Source organism: Anomaloglossus baeobatrachus, chromosome 4 (genome assembly GCF_048569485.1).
Source record: "Anomaloglossus baeobatrachus isolate aAnoBae1 chromosome 4, aAnoBae1.hap1, whole genome shotgun sequence".
Lineage (NCBI taxonomy): Eukaryota > Metazoa > Chordata > Amphibia > Anura > Aromobatidae > Anomaloglossus > Anomaloglossus baeobatrachus.
In genome coordinates this window covers 203185307-203202565 of record NC_134356.1, presented here as the reverse complement: position 1 = coordinate 203202565, position 17259 = coordinate 203185307, and the positions used below count along the sequence as shown (strand labels likewise).

The window sequence follows — 17259 nt, the reverse complement described above, 5'->3', positions numbered from 1 at the left end:
TGGAAGTAACTCATGGAAAAAGCTGATGCAACGGACCCTTTTTTTGGCCTGATCCGTTGCATCAGTTTATTTACTGGATTGTGCCGGACGGCAAAAAACGGATGTGTAAAAGCAGCCTTAGCCATCATTTAGTCCCAGATCCCGAAAAATAAAAATGTACAAATAGCACCAAAAGCTAAATTATTATTTTATTTTATTTTTTTACAAACGTCTGATTTTTTTTCACCACTTAAATAAACACAAAACCTATACATGTTTAGTACCATCGTACTTGTATTGATCTGAAGAATCCAACTGATAGGTCAGTTTTACCATATAGTGAATGTGGTAAATAAACCCCCCCCAACAAACAAATGTGGAACTGCACTTTTTCTTTGCAATTTCCCCGCACTTGCAATTTTTGTTTCCGTTTTCCAGTGCACTATTTGGTAAAATGAATCATTTCCTTTGAAAAGTACAACTCGTCCTGCAAAAACCAAGCCCTCAACTGGCTATATTGACGGAAAAATAAAAAAAAGATATGGCTTTTGGAAGAAGGGGAGGGAAAAACGAAGACACAAAAACGGGAAAAATGCAAAGTCGTGGAGATGTTAACTTAAACATATACAAAAGGAGATGGATGGTGGTGTCTCGGTTCCACTTGCACATAGCTTCTGATGCAAGAGCATCAGAAGTGATATGGTAATGACCCTCTACTGCGAGAGTCAGCCGAATGTCACGCGATTATGATGTGATCTTGCGATCAGATCACAGCTGTGGAGAAGAGGGAGGGAGCACTTTCTCCCCATCTCCTCCCCGACCTGTCTGTGCGTATATTGCACTGTAGTCAGATGACATGAGAGTGCAGTGCGATGCTTCACAGGCACCCATAGACTTGTATGGGTGTGTGTGAGCCGAGACTCGCTGCCAAACGCAGCATGCTTCGATTCATTGCTTATGCGGCTATGGCATGAGAAATCAATCGCAGATGGACACTGCCTGATTGCATTGCTCTCACTCTAGTGCAAAAGTATGTTTTATCAGATTGCACTCGTCCGTGCAAAAGTAAGTGGAACCGAGGCCTGGGACCGAGTTACTGGGTATATATGATTACAAGCACTGAGCACCAGGGGGCGCAATAACAAGAATAGAACAATATCTACAAACAAGGACATTTCCTTTGTTATCCCAGGTAGAAACATGTAATGTATTGAATAATCTAATAAATAAATCTCATTTTTCTCATATGATAACTTCTGTAAGGGGATATGGAAATGGCACAGAATGAGCGGTCAGATATACTTACACCTTTTTTAATAGGACGTAAGGAATCTTCATCTGAAATAAATGAATCTTCCTATTTAATAGTACGCTTACTCATAATTCTGTAATTGACCGAAGCAATGGAATTTCTCCTTCCTATTGTCTAATTGTTTTGTGTCTCCATCCAGGGGATCCAGTACATGAGCTGGTTGCATTTCATCGTCTGGCAGGAATCTACTATGCCTTGCAGATTTATGAGATTGCCGAGTACTGTTACCTTAAGGCATTGTCGGTATGTTCTTCACCGATACAACATGCAACAGAGGCTGGATACTATGTGAAAGTGTATTGGCGGCTGGGGGACATCGCGTTACATAGAAGAAAGGTAAAAAATCTTCTAAAAATTATATTTAAAGTATGATACAACTGAAAGACAAACCTGAGAGAATACAAATTAGGACAGGCATCCCCTCCCTTATTACAATTCGGGACCCTTGCCTCTATTTCTGCCTTAAAGGAAACCTGTTAACCATTTTATGACACACATTATGATATACAGGTAGGTTTCCTCATTACATAAAATCACATCTTACTCGAAAACACTGCAGTATTTCAGAGAAAACACATAGATTGAAGACCTGAATTCAGGTAGAGGAGTCAGTCTGGCGGATCCCTCTGACTTCTCCCTGCTCCGCTTTGTTTAATCTGTGTACAAAGAGATAGAGGTATGCCAATAAAGATAGGGTGGCAGAAGATTTTTAGATTTTATGCTGTGTAAAGATTGACTCACATAGGACATAAAGGTAAAATAATCATAGAAAAAGAAACATCCATTACCCACACTAGGTCAGATTGTGAGGGTGGTCCGGGTAGTCGCAGGCGATGGGATCCTTCCTGTAGTCCGTTCCCTAGCTATCTTCACACAGCAAGAAAATTCATGCCTGCGGTGGTCCGGGCTGGGTGTGTGATCTTCTGGGGTGCCATTCATACCTTGTTTCTGGCCATCTATTAATCCAGGACCCTTCCACAGGGTACACACCGACACAGACTCAGAGTTCTTTTTTAACAGTCTTTTACTTACCGCACATTATACTAAACACATAAATACTGCAGGCACAGCACTTGAACAAGTTCTTAAAGGAACACCACTTTAGGGCACATTTTTCCCTGGAGCTTTATCATACAATTTGTCACCGTGGATGTTGCTTGTCCAGATTCCTCCACACTGCTTAGCTTCAGAACCTCATGTCATTCATTCCGCGTCTACTCGAGATTGGCGTCCCACCCACAAGGATTCGTTCACAAATGATACGACCTTTGACCCAAGTACACCGATTATTCAGCCAGACTCTGTATCGACCTGTTCGCCCAGGTCTATGCTGAATGTCCTTCTGAGGACTCGCACTTCTGGAGACAGCGCGATGACAGAAGAGTCTGTCTAGAGTCCAGGGCTGTAGTACCTTATTATGGGACTAAGCTAGTTCTCTTTACGTTCCCATTCTAGAATCCTTCCTGGCAGCTCTATTCTCTCTATATACTGAATGTTACGACTGTAGTTGCCACAATCACACACTAGCTTGGGCCTCGGTATTCCACATTACTTGCACTTGTCAAGTGTCACTCTACTTCTCTCTACTCAACTTAGATGAAGTCTGCCCTCTACCCCTAGAGACTAACTCCACCCGCAGTGGGCTGATCCCACACATTACTGCTTAACTGTAATTTTACCTACTACGATAGACTCTATCTAAACCATCCACTAGATGGAGACATTTCCTGTAACATCATACATAGCAATCCTGCTCTTTACATTTACATCTCTATTATATTCAAATTGTCTCTTCTGGGAAGAAGTAGACGAACTCAAGTGCCACCTATTGGAGGTAGCAACCCTAAAAGTCAAAAGTGACCCTTAAACAAGTCTTGTTATATGACTTAGGATTTCTATTTTCATCTCTATTATATACATTCTATACAGTTATTGCTTGTGTCTTCAGGGACAGGAATCCGACCACCTCCATACAAGATTAACAATGCCAGTGCATTGGTAATCTGACCTTATGTTGGTAATGGAGGTTTCTCTTATTGCGATGTTTTTTGTCTTAGGTTTGGACAGCATGTAATGGGTAATAGAGATGAGCAGATCGGTTTACACAACACCAGTCCACAGGCCAGGTCACTGCTCTCCGGCAATAGACAGGAGCTGAGCACGTTTCTTAAGTATTTGATTCAGGAGCCTGGTGCGACATCTTTGTTCCATGCGGCATACAGGTGACAATGCATCAGCCTAGCAAATTATAAGCCTGGGATTCTGGACTGTAAGGAAATTCATACAGTTGCTGCCCATGGCCAAAGAGCACTGACCCGGAGCAGCGATCCGCTCATCTCCAGTGATGGGTACACCTTAAGAAAGCTTGTCAGAAGGGGAAAGCATTCTATAATCTTATATTTTGGTTGACTGCTTTAAAAGGGTTTATTTTGTTCGTGATAACACTCATGTTTACTGTAGGCAGTAAAATGACATATCTTTTTCAATTAAGTATAGACTTTTGTGCTGACACCTAGTGGCCAATAACCAAAATTGCAAATGCCATGATTAAAAATTAACTAATCTCTCCATGATTTTTTGTATTTAGCAAGCACTTGAATTGCCTGTAGATCAGTGTGGGTCCAAATACGGATACCTTCACCAAACACACAATGGTACCTTGAGAAATAATTAGCTTAACAAGTGAGTGCACACAGAGTGGGATATGGATTCAAAGAAATCATAAGTTTCATAGCCGAAGCATTCTATTCAACCTGTAATTTGGTGTATGCACACTCTTATTTGCTGAATGGCATACTTGTAGGGGTCTGTTGCACAATTGGTGGTTGTCTCAGAACCCAAACCCCATCAATTTTTAGGCAATTCAAGTGCCTTCTAGTAGTGATGAGTGAGCACTACCATGCTCGGGTGCTCAGTTCTTGTAATTTCTAGTGATGAGCGAGCACTACCATGTTCAGGTGCCCAGTTCTCTTAACTTCTAGTGATGAGTGAGCACTACCATGTTCAGGTGCCCAGTTCTCGTAACGTCTAGTGATGAGTGAGCACTACCATGTTCAGGTGCCCAGTTCTCGTAACTTCTAGTGATGAGTGAGCACTACCATGTTCAGGTGCCCAGTTCTCGTAACTTCTAGTGATGAGTGAGCACTACCATGTTCAGGTGCCCAGTTCTCGTAACTTCTAGTGATGAGTAAGCACTACCATGTTCAGGTGCCCAGTTCTTGTAACCTCTAGTGATGAGTGAGCACTACCATGTTCAGGTGCCTAGTTCACTTAACTTCTAGTGATGAGTGAGCACTACCATGTTCAGGTGCCCAGTTCTCTTAACTTCTAGTGATGAGTGAGCACTACCATGTTCAGGTGCCCAGTTCTCGTAACGTCTAGTGATGAGTGAACACTACCATGTTCAGGTGCCCAGTTCTCGTAACTTTTAGTGATGAGTGAGCACTACAATGCTCAGGTGCCCATTTCTCATAACTTTTAGTGATGAGTGAGCACTACCATGTTCAGGTGCTTGGTACTCATAACAAGGAGTTTGTGGTTTGGATGGGTGCAACTCGTGTACCAATTATAATGATAGTCCAAGGGGAACTCAAGCATTTTTCCGAGAAATCTTTGAGTTCCCCATTGACTCACATTGTACTCGGGACACGAGTTGAGTCTATCCGAGTGTCAAACTGCTCATTACAAGTACCGAGCACCCGAGCATGGTAGTGCCCACTCATCACTAGTTATGAGTACTGAGCTCCCAAGCACTAGCTCGCTCATCACTAGAAGTTACAACTGGCGAGCACTTGAGCATGGTAGTGCTTGCTCATCACTAGTATTTACGAGTACAGAGCACCCAAGCATGGTAGTGCTTGCTCATGACTAGACACTACGAGTACCAAGCACCCGAGCATGGTAGTGCCCACTCATCACTAGTTATGAGTAATGAGCACCCAAGCATGGTAGTGCTCACTCATCACTAGTTACGAGAACTGGGCACCCGAGCATGGTAGTGCTCACTCATCACTAGTTACGAGTACCGAGTAGTGCTCGCTCATCACTACCTTCTAGGTATATAACATAAGGAAGAAAGTTTAGTTTTATATATCTTTTTTCATGAAAAGACATATGAAATAGAACAATAAAAAATCACTAATAAATTGAGAAAGGGTTTTATAACCAGAATTGTAAAAATATGCAGCTCCTTTAAACTGATCATGATCTGTCTACACAGGTTAGTTTAGCATATTATGGAGGGATAATATGGAAATTCCTCATTATTTACAGTAGATGTGAAGGAAATAACACGCTGAGACAAAGTAATAACTAGGTAAACATTCCCATTCAATGTGAGTACATAACATCACGTGAACATGTGTGCGTGTGCAGCGTGCATTATTCCTGATGATTGAAAGGTGATGATGATACTTCCTCTTGGACAGAGAAGCGGAGCAGCTGTCCTGATGTAACCATGTTACCTGTTTACAGGATGCAGAAGATGCCGTCACTTACCTCTCCCTGGCCCTCGCAGCTGCTATCGAAGTGGGCAATGAAGAATTTCAGCTGCTATTAATGGGGAAACTTTCAGATGTGTATGGGAAGTTCCTACGTGATGAAGAACAGGCGGATATTTTCATTAAACAAATCCTGCGACTTGGCAATAACCAGACTTTTACGTGAAACTGCGCCATATACTTGCTTATAAAAGGCGAAAAGCTACATACAAATCCCTTCCATTGTACATAACAGATGGGTTACAAGAGACCAGGTGTTATAATGGTCACTAGCGAGATATTGGATGTGAGGTTGCTGAACATTAGATCCTCGTTATCAGCTGTGGATGATACAGGATTAACGTTATTGCACAGAGCTCTTCATAACATCTCAGGTATAAAGGTGAGCGGCGCTTTATCCCTCACAATGATTTGTGAGAGATTTGCGAGGAATTATGTGGACAGTGGTTTCTATCCACTTTGAACTTTGAGGTCTCAAATATGAATCATCCAATACTAAATTTCAATGTCGTAGGAAGACACTGAACAATATTGAATCTCTGCTATAATCCGAAAATACTGGAAACCACTCTGCACCTTATAAATGTTGATATTAGAAGAAATAGAAAGCGGTGATATAGGTAAATATCACTAGACCGTATCATATAGGAAATGTGATCTCTCCATTTTAAAGATTGGAATTGAGCAATGAAAACAATTTGATACAATGTAAAAACATTAACAATATAAATGATATATTGATATTTTTGCAATCTGAGGTGATTTATGCAATTTTTATGGGGGTTTAAATTTCCGGACATCCCATCTTATTAGAAAATCTAGACCATGAATACATCTTCAACAGATGGATCTAGGTTTATGTATTAGGCTTTCACAATATTTTGGGAAATAATCCCTTTTTACAGTCTCTGTCACTCCTGTAACCAGTATTGTTAATTACCAGTATTTTAAATAATAAGCTGCTTGGATGGGCCTTGAATGTCACTTTAGAAACAATATAACCATTGTATGTAATAATCTTCCCTCCACAGATATAATTTAGAGATTGAGTAAATTATTTGGAAATGTGTGGTGTGTAGAACGGCTAGGGGAGACAGTGGTAGTTGTGTGTGCAAGGGTTACCAAGCTGTAGTGCAGCCACTCGGTAACCCCTTGCCTCCCGGTCGCCGCTTCACTGAAAGGATGCTTTCGCCACAGTCCATTTGTTCCCTGAGTCAATAAAGCAGACACCGGTACATTTTCTTCAAACAACTACGGTAAACTTTACTGCTCTTCATTACAGGGACTTTTTCCACTCGCATAACATGGTCACCGCTCCTGGTTCCGACGGGGTTCCCTCCAGACTCCAATCGAACAATTAATTTGATGGCCAACCGCTTTCCTGGCACCTGAGCTCCCTCAAACACTACTAGACCCCTCATTCTCCTATCTGATGTCATGGTGCACAAACCTATTTAAATAGCACTTAAGCCTATCCTCCCTACCCACAGGGATTAGCTTGCGCTTTGGAAGGGCTCTGTTCGACAACACTCTTCCATTCATGCTTTTGGCCAGGACTTAACCTTCTCCTTTTAAGGGCCCACTGACTTTCGGTCTTACAGGGGATTTCGTTGGGTTTTCAATACAGAAAAGAACGGACACCACCCCAACAGACTGGTGTAAACACCTTTTCTGGGCACGCAGTTCCAACAATTCTCTTAAGTGCAGGACCCCGCGTGTTCGGGATCAGAGGGTTGACCCTTAGGATCTTTAATTCTTAAATCTTTTGGCTTGTTCTCTCTTTCTCTTACTGGGGACTCTCCTACCCTCCTTCTACATACTGCCCTATTTATACACTACCCTCCTCCTTTTAGTTAACCCTTGTTCTGCCTAACCAGGTACCATGACAGCCATTACTATACCACATTGCCACCTGGTGGCCATTTAAAACATAAACATTACAATTTATTACATCTGTTAAACCTTTTTGTGTGCCAGCTACTCCTTCAGGGGTGTGGCGTAGCCTTGACCCCCCTACAAGTGCTATGGTTCTGACATGAGCAACACTAAAATTTGATCAACACTAGCTAATTAGTGACATAAATTGCGATAAATGTAAAATTCTAGAATTTATTTAAAGATCCACATTTACCAAAATACTGTTTTTGGGTTTTTTTTTAATTCCTTTCCTCACGGATTTGGCCACCATTTTTCTGATTCATACAATGTAAAAAAAAATCCTTATATTTGCCTAGCCTAAAATCCCTATCACTTTTTTGCTTATCTCCCTAACCCCACTGGTTCATCCGTCTGGTCCTTTCCATATTGTCAGGTCACTATTGCTCATGCTGAAATCCCCTGGGTCCTCACAATAACTTCTCTGTGTATAAAATCTCCCCAAAAAATCCATACAAACAGACAAATTTAAATTCTCTCTGATCTCCTCATCTTTACTTCTAACCAACAATTTCACAACCAATAGTTTTTACTGAGAGTATTGGATATCATATCCTGTATTTATTATTTACACTGGAAAAAAAAGTACTAGTGCAAATAGCAAAAGAGAATGAATGCACAAGTTGGATGTGGGCGCTTTTTAATTGGTGTTTTCTCATGTAATGCATTGATGAGATGTCACTTGTATTATGAGACATCACTCATTAATGCCATAAGGGCACAACTGCATTTGTGAGAATGGTGGGAAACTTGAATAATGGTTCACAATATGTAAGTTGCCGTATGATAGACAATGAGAGCTGTAATATGTAGTTTTTTATTTCTTGGAGATTGATCTTCCATGACTTACCACCTGCTTAATTAAAGAGAAAGAGAGAATGGGACTGCTTCATCATTTTATAATGCTTGCTAATCTTACTTTTATGTCAGAGTGAATCTGTCAGGTCCAATATGCACCCAGGACCACAAACAGTTCTGGGTGCATATCTCTAATTCCTGCTTAACCATCCCTGTATACACTAGCATAGATAAAGAGATCTTTAGAAAAAGTATTTCTAAAGATTCTTTTTACTATGCTAATGAGGCTAGGGAATAGTGGCAAGGGCGTTACTTCGCTTGGCTAGTCTGCCTCCTTAGCATGTTAGTGCGCCCCTGTGGGGTGGCGTCTGAGGCATAGTTGATCTCACTGCTCTCCACTGCCACCGCGTCTGACGCTAGATTTCAGCTCAGTGCGTATGATTAGAAGTCCCAGACTTTGTCATGCATACTATGAAGCTGGGTGTATGCGTTCCGGTTTCAGACTGGTGTAGTGCGCATGACCAGAAGTCTGGGGACGTTCTGATCATACGCACTGAGCCAAAAACTAGAGCTGGTAGCAGAGGTGAGACCAACCATGCCTCTGACGCTGGGCATTTATTAGCATGTTAGCACACCCACAGGGGCATGCTTACATGCTAAGGCAGCCGAATAGCCAATGGAACTAACGCCCTTGGGTCTACTCCCTGGCCTCATTAGCATACAATGAAAGATCTTTAGAAATACTTTTTCTAAAGATCTCTTTATCTATGCTAGTGTATACAGGGACGGTTAGCCAGGGATTAGCAATATGCAAGCAGCACTGCTCATGGGTCTGGATGCATATTACATTGGACAGGTTCATTTTAAAGGGGTTTTCCCAAGGACAAAGTACATTTTAATCAACAGATCTTGGAATATGAATAAGATCCACAATTGGATGTGATAAAAAAAAAATGTTCCTGTGCTGAGATAATCTTATATAGGTGTCCCTGCTATGTACTGTGTAATGGCCGTGTGTGACTGTGTAGAACTACTCCAGTTCATGGTCGGCACATACCAGTTCTCGCGGAATTCGAGGAAATATAAGTCAATTTTAATAAGTGAGTATACAGATGAATCAGCAGTTGCTGTGAGCTCATCATAAATCAAGTCAATGGCATATAAGCTCAGCAGCTGCTGGAGATCCTATGGACATAGTTCATTGGAAAAATTATGTGCAGATTAATGTTTTTCCTAAATAACTGCAAGGAAATTTTGACTGTCACAAAACTGATTGGTCCTTACATGGTTGAAACAGATGAAATGTTGTGTACACTGACCTATAATTATGGTCTTTATGAATAGGAGTGAGCAGTGGTCACCATAATCAATGATCCCCATTGCATTCCTGTTACATAAATGTTCTGATACTTTTTGGGTTGGTGTATATAGAATATGCAGTTGGCTGGCAGAGTCGATCAAATAAGGTAAAATGCAGTAACTCCCCCTCCCCATGCATTTAACTTACTGATTTAGAAAATTTTGCATGATTGTGTTTTTTGTTGTTGTTTTTTCTTTTTTTTTTTCTTTTTTAGTTTATTAAACAAAAATGGATAAAATAAGTCAGTGAGATTGAAATAGTCTGCATAGCTTAAACTTCCGGCATAAAGATACAGATATACAATGATTACACTATGTAACATGAATTGGTTATATCATAAAAACATGGAAAAAATGTTTTAGCTTGCAAAAACCTTGATTTTGCGGTCAGGAAACTGAAAAGTTGAAATTGGAATACCATCTTAAGGAAAATTACATGTTTGGGTTTAAGTTCATAATGAAAATGAAATACAATATATTTCAAATCATTAGCATATTTTAATCAAAATGCCACAAATTGATGAAAAGAAACCTAGAAATGTTTACTTTTGTGAGGGTATGTCATATCACTTTGACGCATTAATCCCCAAATGTCCCCCATCAGGTTTTCCTTGTAGTTTCCCTGGCATCTTATATTTTGAAATTTGCTATTTTGATGAAAGCGCTCTCCTTGCTCCTTGGAATCCATCTTCTGTTTGAGTCTATCAAGATGGGCATCAAGGATATGGACTTTGAGACCTTGTACAGCCAATTTTGCTTCACCAGTCTCAACCAATGCAACATAGTTTTCAGCTTAATGATTTCCAAAGGAAGCCTGTAACTATGTTAACAAAACTGATCCATGCTTCTTTATCTTTTCTTTTGAGGAGTTTGGGAAACTCTTGGCCCTCAAATCAAGAAATTTATGGAGTCTCAACATAAAACGCCAGCTTTAACTTTTGCTTCTGAAAGCTTTTGGAAGAGATCTTGTAGATACTTGAATGGCACTGATTCCTTGTCCTAAGCTGTGACAAATTGATTCATGAGGCCTAGTGTGATGTGGAAAGATGGAATTAGTACCTTTTGAGGGTCTATAAGTGGTTCCCATTTAATTTTGTTGTTCCCCACGGAATCTCAGTACATTCAGGCCAATATGGTCTATGGTAGCGTCCCTGCTGTCCCAAAGGCAAACAAAGCATGGAAGCTTAGTATAGCCTCCTTGAAGACCCATCAAGAATACAACCATTTTGAAATCTCATTTCTTCCCAACCATGTTCCTCATATTTTATTGCATTTAACAATATCTTCACATTTTCATAGTCTTCTTTAAGCTTTGCCGAATGGGCAAGGGGAAGAGAAGTATACTGGTTACCATTATGGAGTAATACTTAGGTGTATCAATAGCTTTGAATGATGTAAAATGTGGAATCCTGAAGTCCTAAACATCTTTCATACTTTGGTTACACAAATCTTATCAGGCTAATAAAACGACAGTAATGTGTAGTTCACATGAACAATGACATTCGAATATAGTGAGTTTACTATTGGACTACATAGGTATCCTAAAATCATTGTAGCAGCCTCAAAAGTGAAGTTTTGGGGTTACATCAACTTTTTTCAAAATAAGTAATGCACAATTAAACAGGAAATAACACTTTTAACCCAGAATTTTTTTGTTTTTTTGTTACATAGTGTTATTCACTATGTGGTAATGACAGTAAACAAAGCATCCTTATGAGAAATAAAAGCACAGCACAACACGCACCTTTTGGACTGAGCGAACAAGCCCACCGACTGAGAGACCGCAAGACTAGGTTGGATGACTGCACTTTATAGAGTACCATCTTTAAAAAACAAAATCCCTGGCACAGAAATTGTGATGGACCCGAAAATACAGTAGAGCAAAAAAAATAATTGCTGGGCCCTGGTCCAAAGGCCATCGTGGCTATCGGATCAGAGTCCTGCAACCCTTCTTCTACATTTCGGAATTCCTGCCGCCCATACTGATTAGTAGTTGTGACGTAATTATTGCGCCATTTTTACTAATCAGAAGTACCATAGATACTGGCAGAAGTACCATAGATACTGGCAGGTGGAAGGAGGTTTGCATGGCCATGGTCCAGGAGCCACAGACTACTTACATGGCTGCTGGACCATAGTCCAACAAATCCTTTTACTCAGTTCTGCCCTATAACATTATTCCTACTAGATGGCAATGTCAAGATTCCATTATACGTTGGCACATAGAATTCCCAAAGCCATAAGTTAGCAACTAAAAACATACAGCAGAATAAAAAAAGATGAACAAAATGAGAGAAACTCAGAAGTTGTTCTTTTCTGTTTGAACGTTACTGTACATGAAATTCCAGGGCATAAGAACAAATGTAAGTAGCATGTATGACTATGATGTTCATGTATTGGATATGAGCCTAATGTAAATAAAAAGAATTTATATATTTATATATAGTATGCGTTTTCTTTCTTTTTATAAATCATTCTTAGAAGTTTCATAGTACGTCTATTATACTGTAGGTTCTAGCATTTATTTCACTGTTAAGAAAAATATAGTATCTATTCTACTGCTGTTATATTGCATATTTTCTCTGAGAAAACATTTATAGAATTACGTATTTGAAAAGTGAATATGTGATACTATAGATGGGAAATTTGTGAAATATGTAATGAGTAAATGATGTAGACGTTATTTGCTTTTAGTACATTTCTCTTGCTAAATTTACGGTGTCCTGTACTCTAGCACATTTTGTGGGTAATACTGAACATTGCCTTTGCTTTCCCAGGCTGTCACTAATGTGTTCTTTAAAAGTGATCACCAAAACTTGACTAGACAAACAGATAAACTGCCTAATTTTATAAACGCCCCTGTCATAATGAAAACAAGCAAAGGGTACAGCAACATAAATATATAAAAATGGAATGAATTTTATAGTTTGCTTTAAAAAAACCCCAAAAAAACCCCTATTATATTGCAAGCAGTGGGGGGCTGCCCTGGCCTGGCCGATGACGGTCATGCTGAAGATCTTACATTGCTTTTATGTTTTGGTCCAGTTGGTTTTGTTATGTCCATAGAATAGCCATCACATTGCCCTTTAAGTTACTTGGTTCACCTGCCAATTATAATTTGGAGTGTAATGTTGTATTATTTATTTGACTCTTAAATAGCACCATTAATTCCATTGGTGAACCATTGGGACTCACAAATCTCTAAATTCCCTATCAGTAGGGAATTGAGTGTGGGAGGAAACCCATGCAAGCACGGGGAGAACATCCAAAATCCTTTAAGATATCGTTGGTGGGTTTTGATTGAACGCAGGACTTAAGCGCTGCAACTTGACAAATAGCAAGAATTTTCAAGAAGGCTCTTACAGAACCTGTTTTCACATTGACCCACAGAGCACTCAGAACCCCTCTAATAACATAGAAAAAGAAGAGCAGATCCAAGTGAAAGAGGAGGAGGTTGAGGTGGATTTGGCGGTGTAGGTGGAAGAGGCGGAGGAGGTAGCTAACTCTATTTTTAGTTTATTTAGTTAGGAGGCCCCAAAACATAGTGAATAACAAATAGAGTATACAAATGGCTGGGTGCAGCTGCTATAGTTGTCTATTCAGCCAAAGATACAAATAAGTCCTGTGTGATCCATGCCTGGGTCATTTTAATGAAAGTGAGCTTGCTCACACTGGCTGTGGAGGCAGATGTGCCTGTCTGTGATCACATCTTCCCACCATGCTAAACCCATGTTCCATCAGTACACTTGCTGCAGGGCAGGCCAGCACCTCCAAGGCGTTAAGAGCAAACTCAGGCAATGTGTCCAATTTGGACACCCAGAAGTTAAATGGGGCAGACAGATAGACTAGTGGACACACACTCTTGTGTATGTCAATGTTGTTGAAACACTGCTAACTCTTAGGGGTACTTTGCAGGTTGCGACATCGCTACTGCGATCTCGTCGGGGTCAAATCGAAAGTGACACACATCCGGCGCCGGTAACGACGTCGCAACGTGTAAAGCCTAGAAGCACCGATAAACGATCGCAAAAGCGTTGAAAATCGGTGATCTGTGTAGTGTCGGTCATTTCCATCATTTCGCTGCAGCGACAGGCCCGATGTTGTTCCTCGTTTCTGAGGCAGCACACATCGCTGTGTATGAAGCCGCAGGAGCGAGGAACATCTCCTTACCTGCGTCCCGCCTGCAATAAGAAGGAGGTGGGCGGGATGTTTACGTCCCGCTCATCTCCGCCCCTCCACTTCTATTGGCCGCCTGTGACGTCACTGTGACACTGCACGACCCGCCCCCTTAGGAAGGAGGTGGGTCGCCGGCCAGAGCAACGTCGCAGGGCAGGTAAGTGTGTGTGAAGCTGCCGTAGCGATAATGTTTGCTACGGCAGCTATCACAGGATATCGCATCTGCGATGAGGGCAGGGACTATCGCGCTCGGCATCGCTACAATCGGCTAGCGATGTCGCAGCGTGCAAAGTACCCCTTACTGTATCCCATGGTAGTGCCAGATGTCGTGGCATGCTGCTGATTAATTTTTTTCACATTTTGGCCATGGTAACCCTCCCTTTGGCGGTGTTGGTGATGCACCAGCTGCGTTGGCCACTTCCTCCTCTACCTTGTTCTTCCATTAAGCCCCCATTGTCAGGTGGGAACTGTGTCAGTAGTGCCTCTACCAGTGTGCACTTGTATTGAAGCATTTTCCTATCCCGCTCCGGTGATGGAAATAACGATGAAATGGTGTCCTTGTTGCATGGATTCAGCAGGGTGGCCACTAGTAGTCAGCACTGGTGACAATCCTAGCAACTTGGCGGTCATTGCGCCGGCACAGTAGCATGTATTGGCTCGTGTGCCTGGCTGCCCAAAGGCAAAGCTGTGTAAAGCTGTTCTCAATCAGAAGTGTGTGGACTGGGTCCTCTGTATCTCCCCAGCCATGCTGCAGTGATGTCCCTGAGCAAATCTCAGTGATATCCTGCTGTGAAGATGGTTCCTCCTTCTCCAAAACTGTACTGGCTGGAAACTTGTATACCTATTGTCAGTACAAGAACCCATCCTCTGAGCCCTGTGTGGACTACATCCCTGATAATGGTGTCAACGTTCCGTGTTCCTTCTGCTCCTCCACCTAATCCATCATGGCCTTAAGCAATATTAGAAGCAGCACAACACAGCACGCAAGTCCCACATTGAATCTCATTCGTTAGTGGTGAAATGTTGTTGTTTTGCAGCGTGACTCACCAGTGTGTGCTGTAGTTGAAACTCCACTACTGCCTGTTGCTGCTTGCACAGTCTTTCCATTATGTGCAAGGTAGAGTTCCACCTTGTTGGAATGTCACATAGGAAGTGGTGAGCTGGAAGGCCAAGGTGCAGTTCAGACATGTGAGCATGCAGGGTGAGAATGCCGAAAGTGAGCATTGACATTGACCACACTTTCAGAAGGGGAGCTCTAACATATGTGGGTAATTTTTAAGGAATTTCTGCACCACCAAATTCAGCCATGCATCAGGCAAGAGATGTGCATCAAACTGCAAAGGACCAGAGCTGCTACTAGACCTTGCCCGTTATCGCACACCAGCAAGCCAGGCTTGAGTTTCACTGGCAACAATCACTCATCTGTCTGTTGTTTGATCCCCGTCCACAGCTCCTGCGTGGTGTGGAATTTATCCCTTAGACAGATGCGTTTCAGAACAGCCTTCTGTGGTTTCCCTCTGGTTGTGGTAAAGTTGGTTGTGCAGGTCTCACTCTGACATGATGAGGAGCAAGTGGAGTAGGAAGAGAAACATGTACAGAGAAACGTCCAGCAATCCTCAGTAGTGGTAGGACATGCACCAGAAAGCCTTCCACCTCAGGACCAGCTGCTTTACATTACACAATGGGTAGTAGGGAGATATAACGTCCCTGCATATGCTTAGTGGTCCACTTAACGGTGATTATGTGGACCTTGCCACTGATGGCATTGAGTAATGCAACACATGATGTGGTCCGCAACGTGTGTGCACAGCAGGGATGGAAAAATAGAGGCAGGTGGGAACAACAAACTGCATGACAGCCACGGAATCCGTTTTTTAAAACTGTCCATTTTCACCAGCCGGAATGAAGGGAAAAAAGATGATGCAGCTGAGCTGTGGCAAGGTCCGGCATGCAGGGATAACACTCTGGTAGTGCAGGGATCCAATAGAAGAAAAAAAATAATCCAGCTTCCGGAAATCTATAAAAACTTGTACAAACTTTGTTTTGAAGGACGTAAAAAATACTTATCATTACAAGGACAAAATAGGGAGCCCATGTGCGGCAACGCGTTTCGAACGAAGCCTGAATGGCAGCATTTCAAAGGCAAGGAATTTTGAAGTGCTGTAATTCAGGGTAAGAGCTTGTGACTTGGTTGGAGGGTATTTCCTCTTTCTCTCCCAGGATTTGGAGGATGGAGAGTTGAACACATCCATGGGATTGTGTGGAGATGCTCGGTGACACTGCTGGTGGTGGCTGGGCTGTCTCATCCTCTCTTTGCAGGGAGGCAGGTTGCTTTGTTGATCATGAGTGGGAGGAAGAGGCAGAGACCTCAACACAAAGGGAGCAGGAGGAGCTTCAGACCTTTCCTGGTTTTTCAGGTGTGTGCTCTACTGCATCTTGTGCTTGGAATTGAGATAACTTGTCATGCAGAAGGTGCTCAGGTTCAGAACATTGCTGCCTCTTTTCAGACTCTGATGGCACAGAATGCAAACTACCCATCTCTTGTCTTTCCAACATTGCCTGAAGAAATGTCACCTCAGGGAGTTCCTTAGAGGTGGCTTTGATGTGCTAATTTCCTTGGTACAATGGGCCTAAGCAGCCAAACACTGGCTAGGGGCCAGCCACTGTGATTTTGCACCCAGCCTCTTTTTTTATGTGCTGTTGGGTCAGCATAACCACCTCCTCTTCCTTTGAACTGGGCATGTCAGTAGGATGGTCTTTATTCAAATTGTCCCTCCAGTGAGGAAAGATGGAGTAGGATGGCCTTCACTCCATATGAGGTCTAGGATCTCATCAACCCCTACATCATCTTCCACTCACTCCTCACCTCTGCCCACATTCCCAGTTTGCACACTGCCAAAAGCCACAGCAGTTGGCACCTGTTTCCTCATCCTCAGAGATATGCTGCGGTGGTCCACTGACCATGTGCACTAGCCCTCCCACTTACTCCTCCTCCAACAAAGTCAGTGGCTGGGCATTAGTGCACTCAGTATCTTCCACTTCTGGGGCAGGGCCAGGTGGATGGGCCACGAAACCCAACCAGCAGAGTCATCAAAAAGCGGAAGTGACTACTGCATGATTTGAGGCTCACACTGCTTAGCTGATTTGCATGGGGGTGAGGTATAAAAGGGTGGTTCACTCATATTTTTTATTATCTAGTTC

At 42.1% G+C, this 17259-nt stretch overlaps 1 protein-coding gene across 1 annotated transcript in view; it reads left to right on the top strand.

Annotated features, from left to right (window-relative positions):
• The window catches only part of SH3TC2 (SH3 domain and tetratricopeptide repeats 2), a 189392-nt gene extending 180648 nt beyond the window's left edge, over nt 1–8744 (top strand). Inside the window, exons 17-18 of the mRNA XM_075344627.1 lie at nt 1431–1627; nt 5765–8744. Coding sequence (XP_075200742.1) covers nt 1431–1627; nt 5765–5956 — 389 coding nt within the window. The 3' untranslated portion in view covers nt 5957–8744. The remainder of the gene's footprint in view (nt 1–1430; nt 1628–5764) is intronic.
• The last annotated feature ends 8515 nt before the right edge of the window (nt 8745–17259 follow it).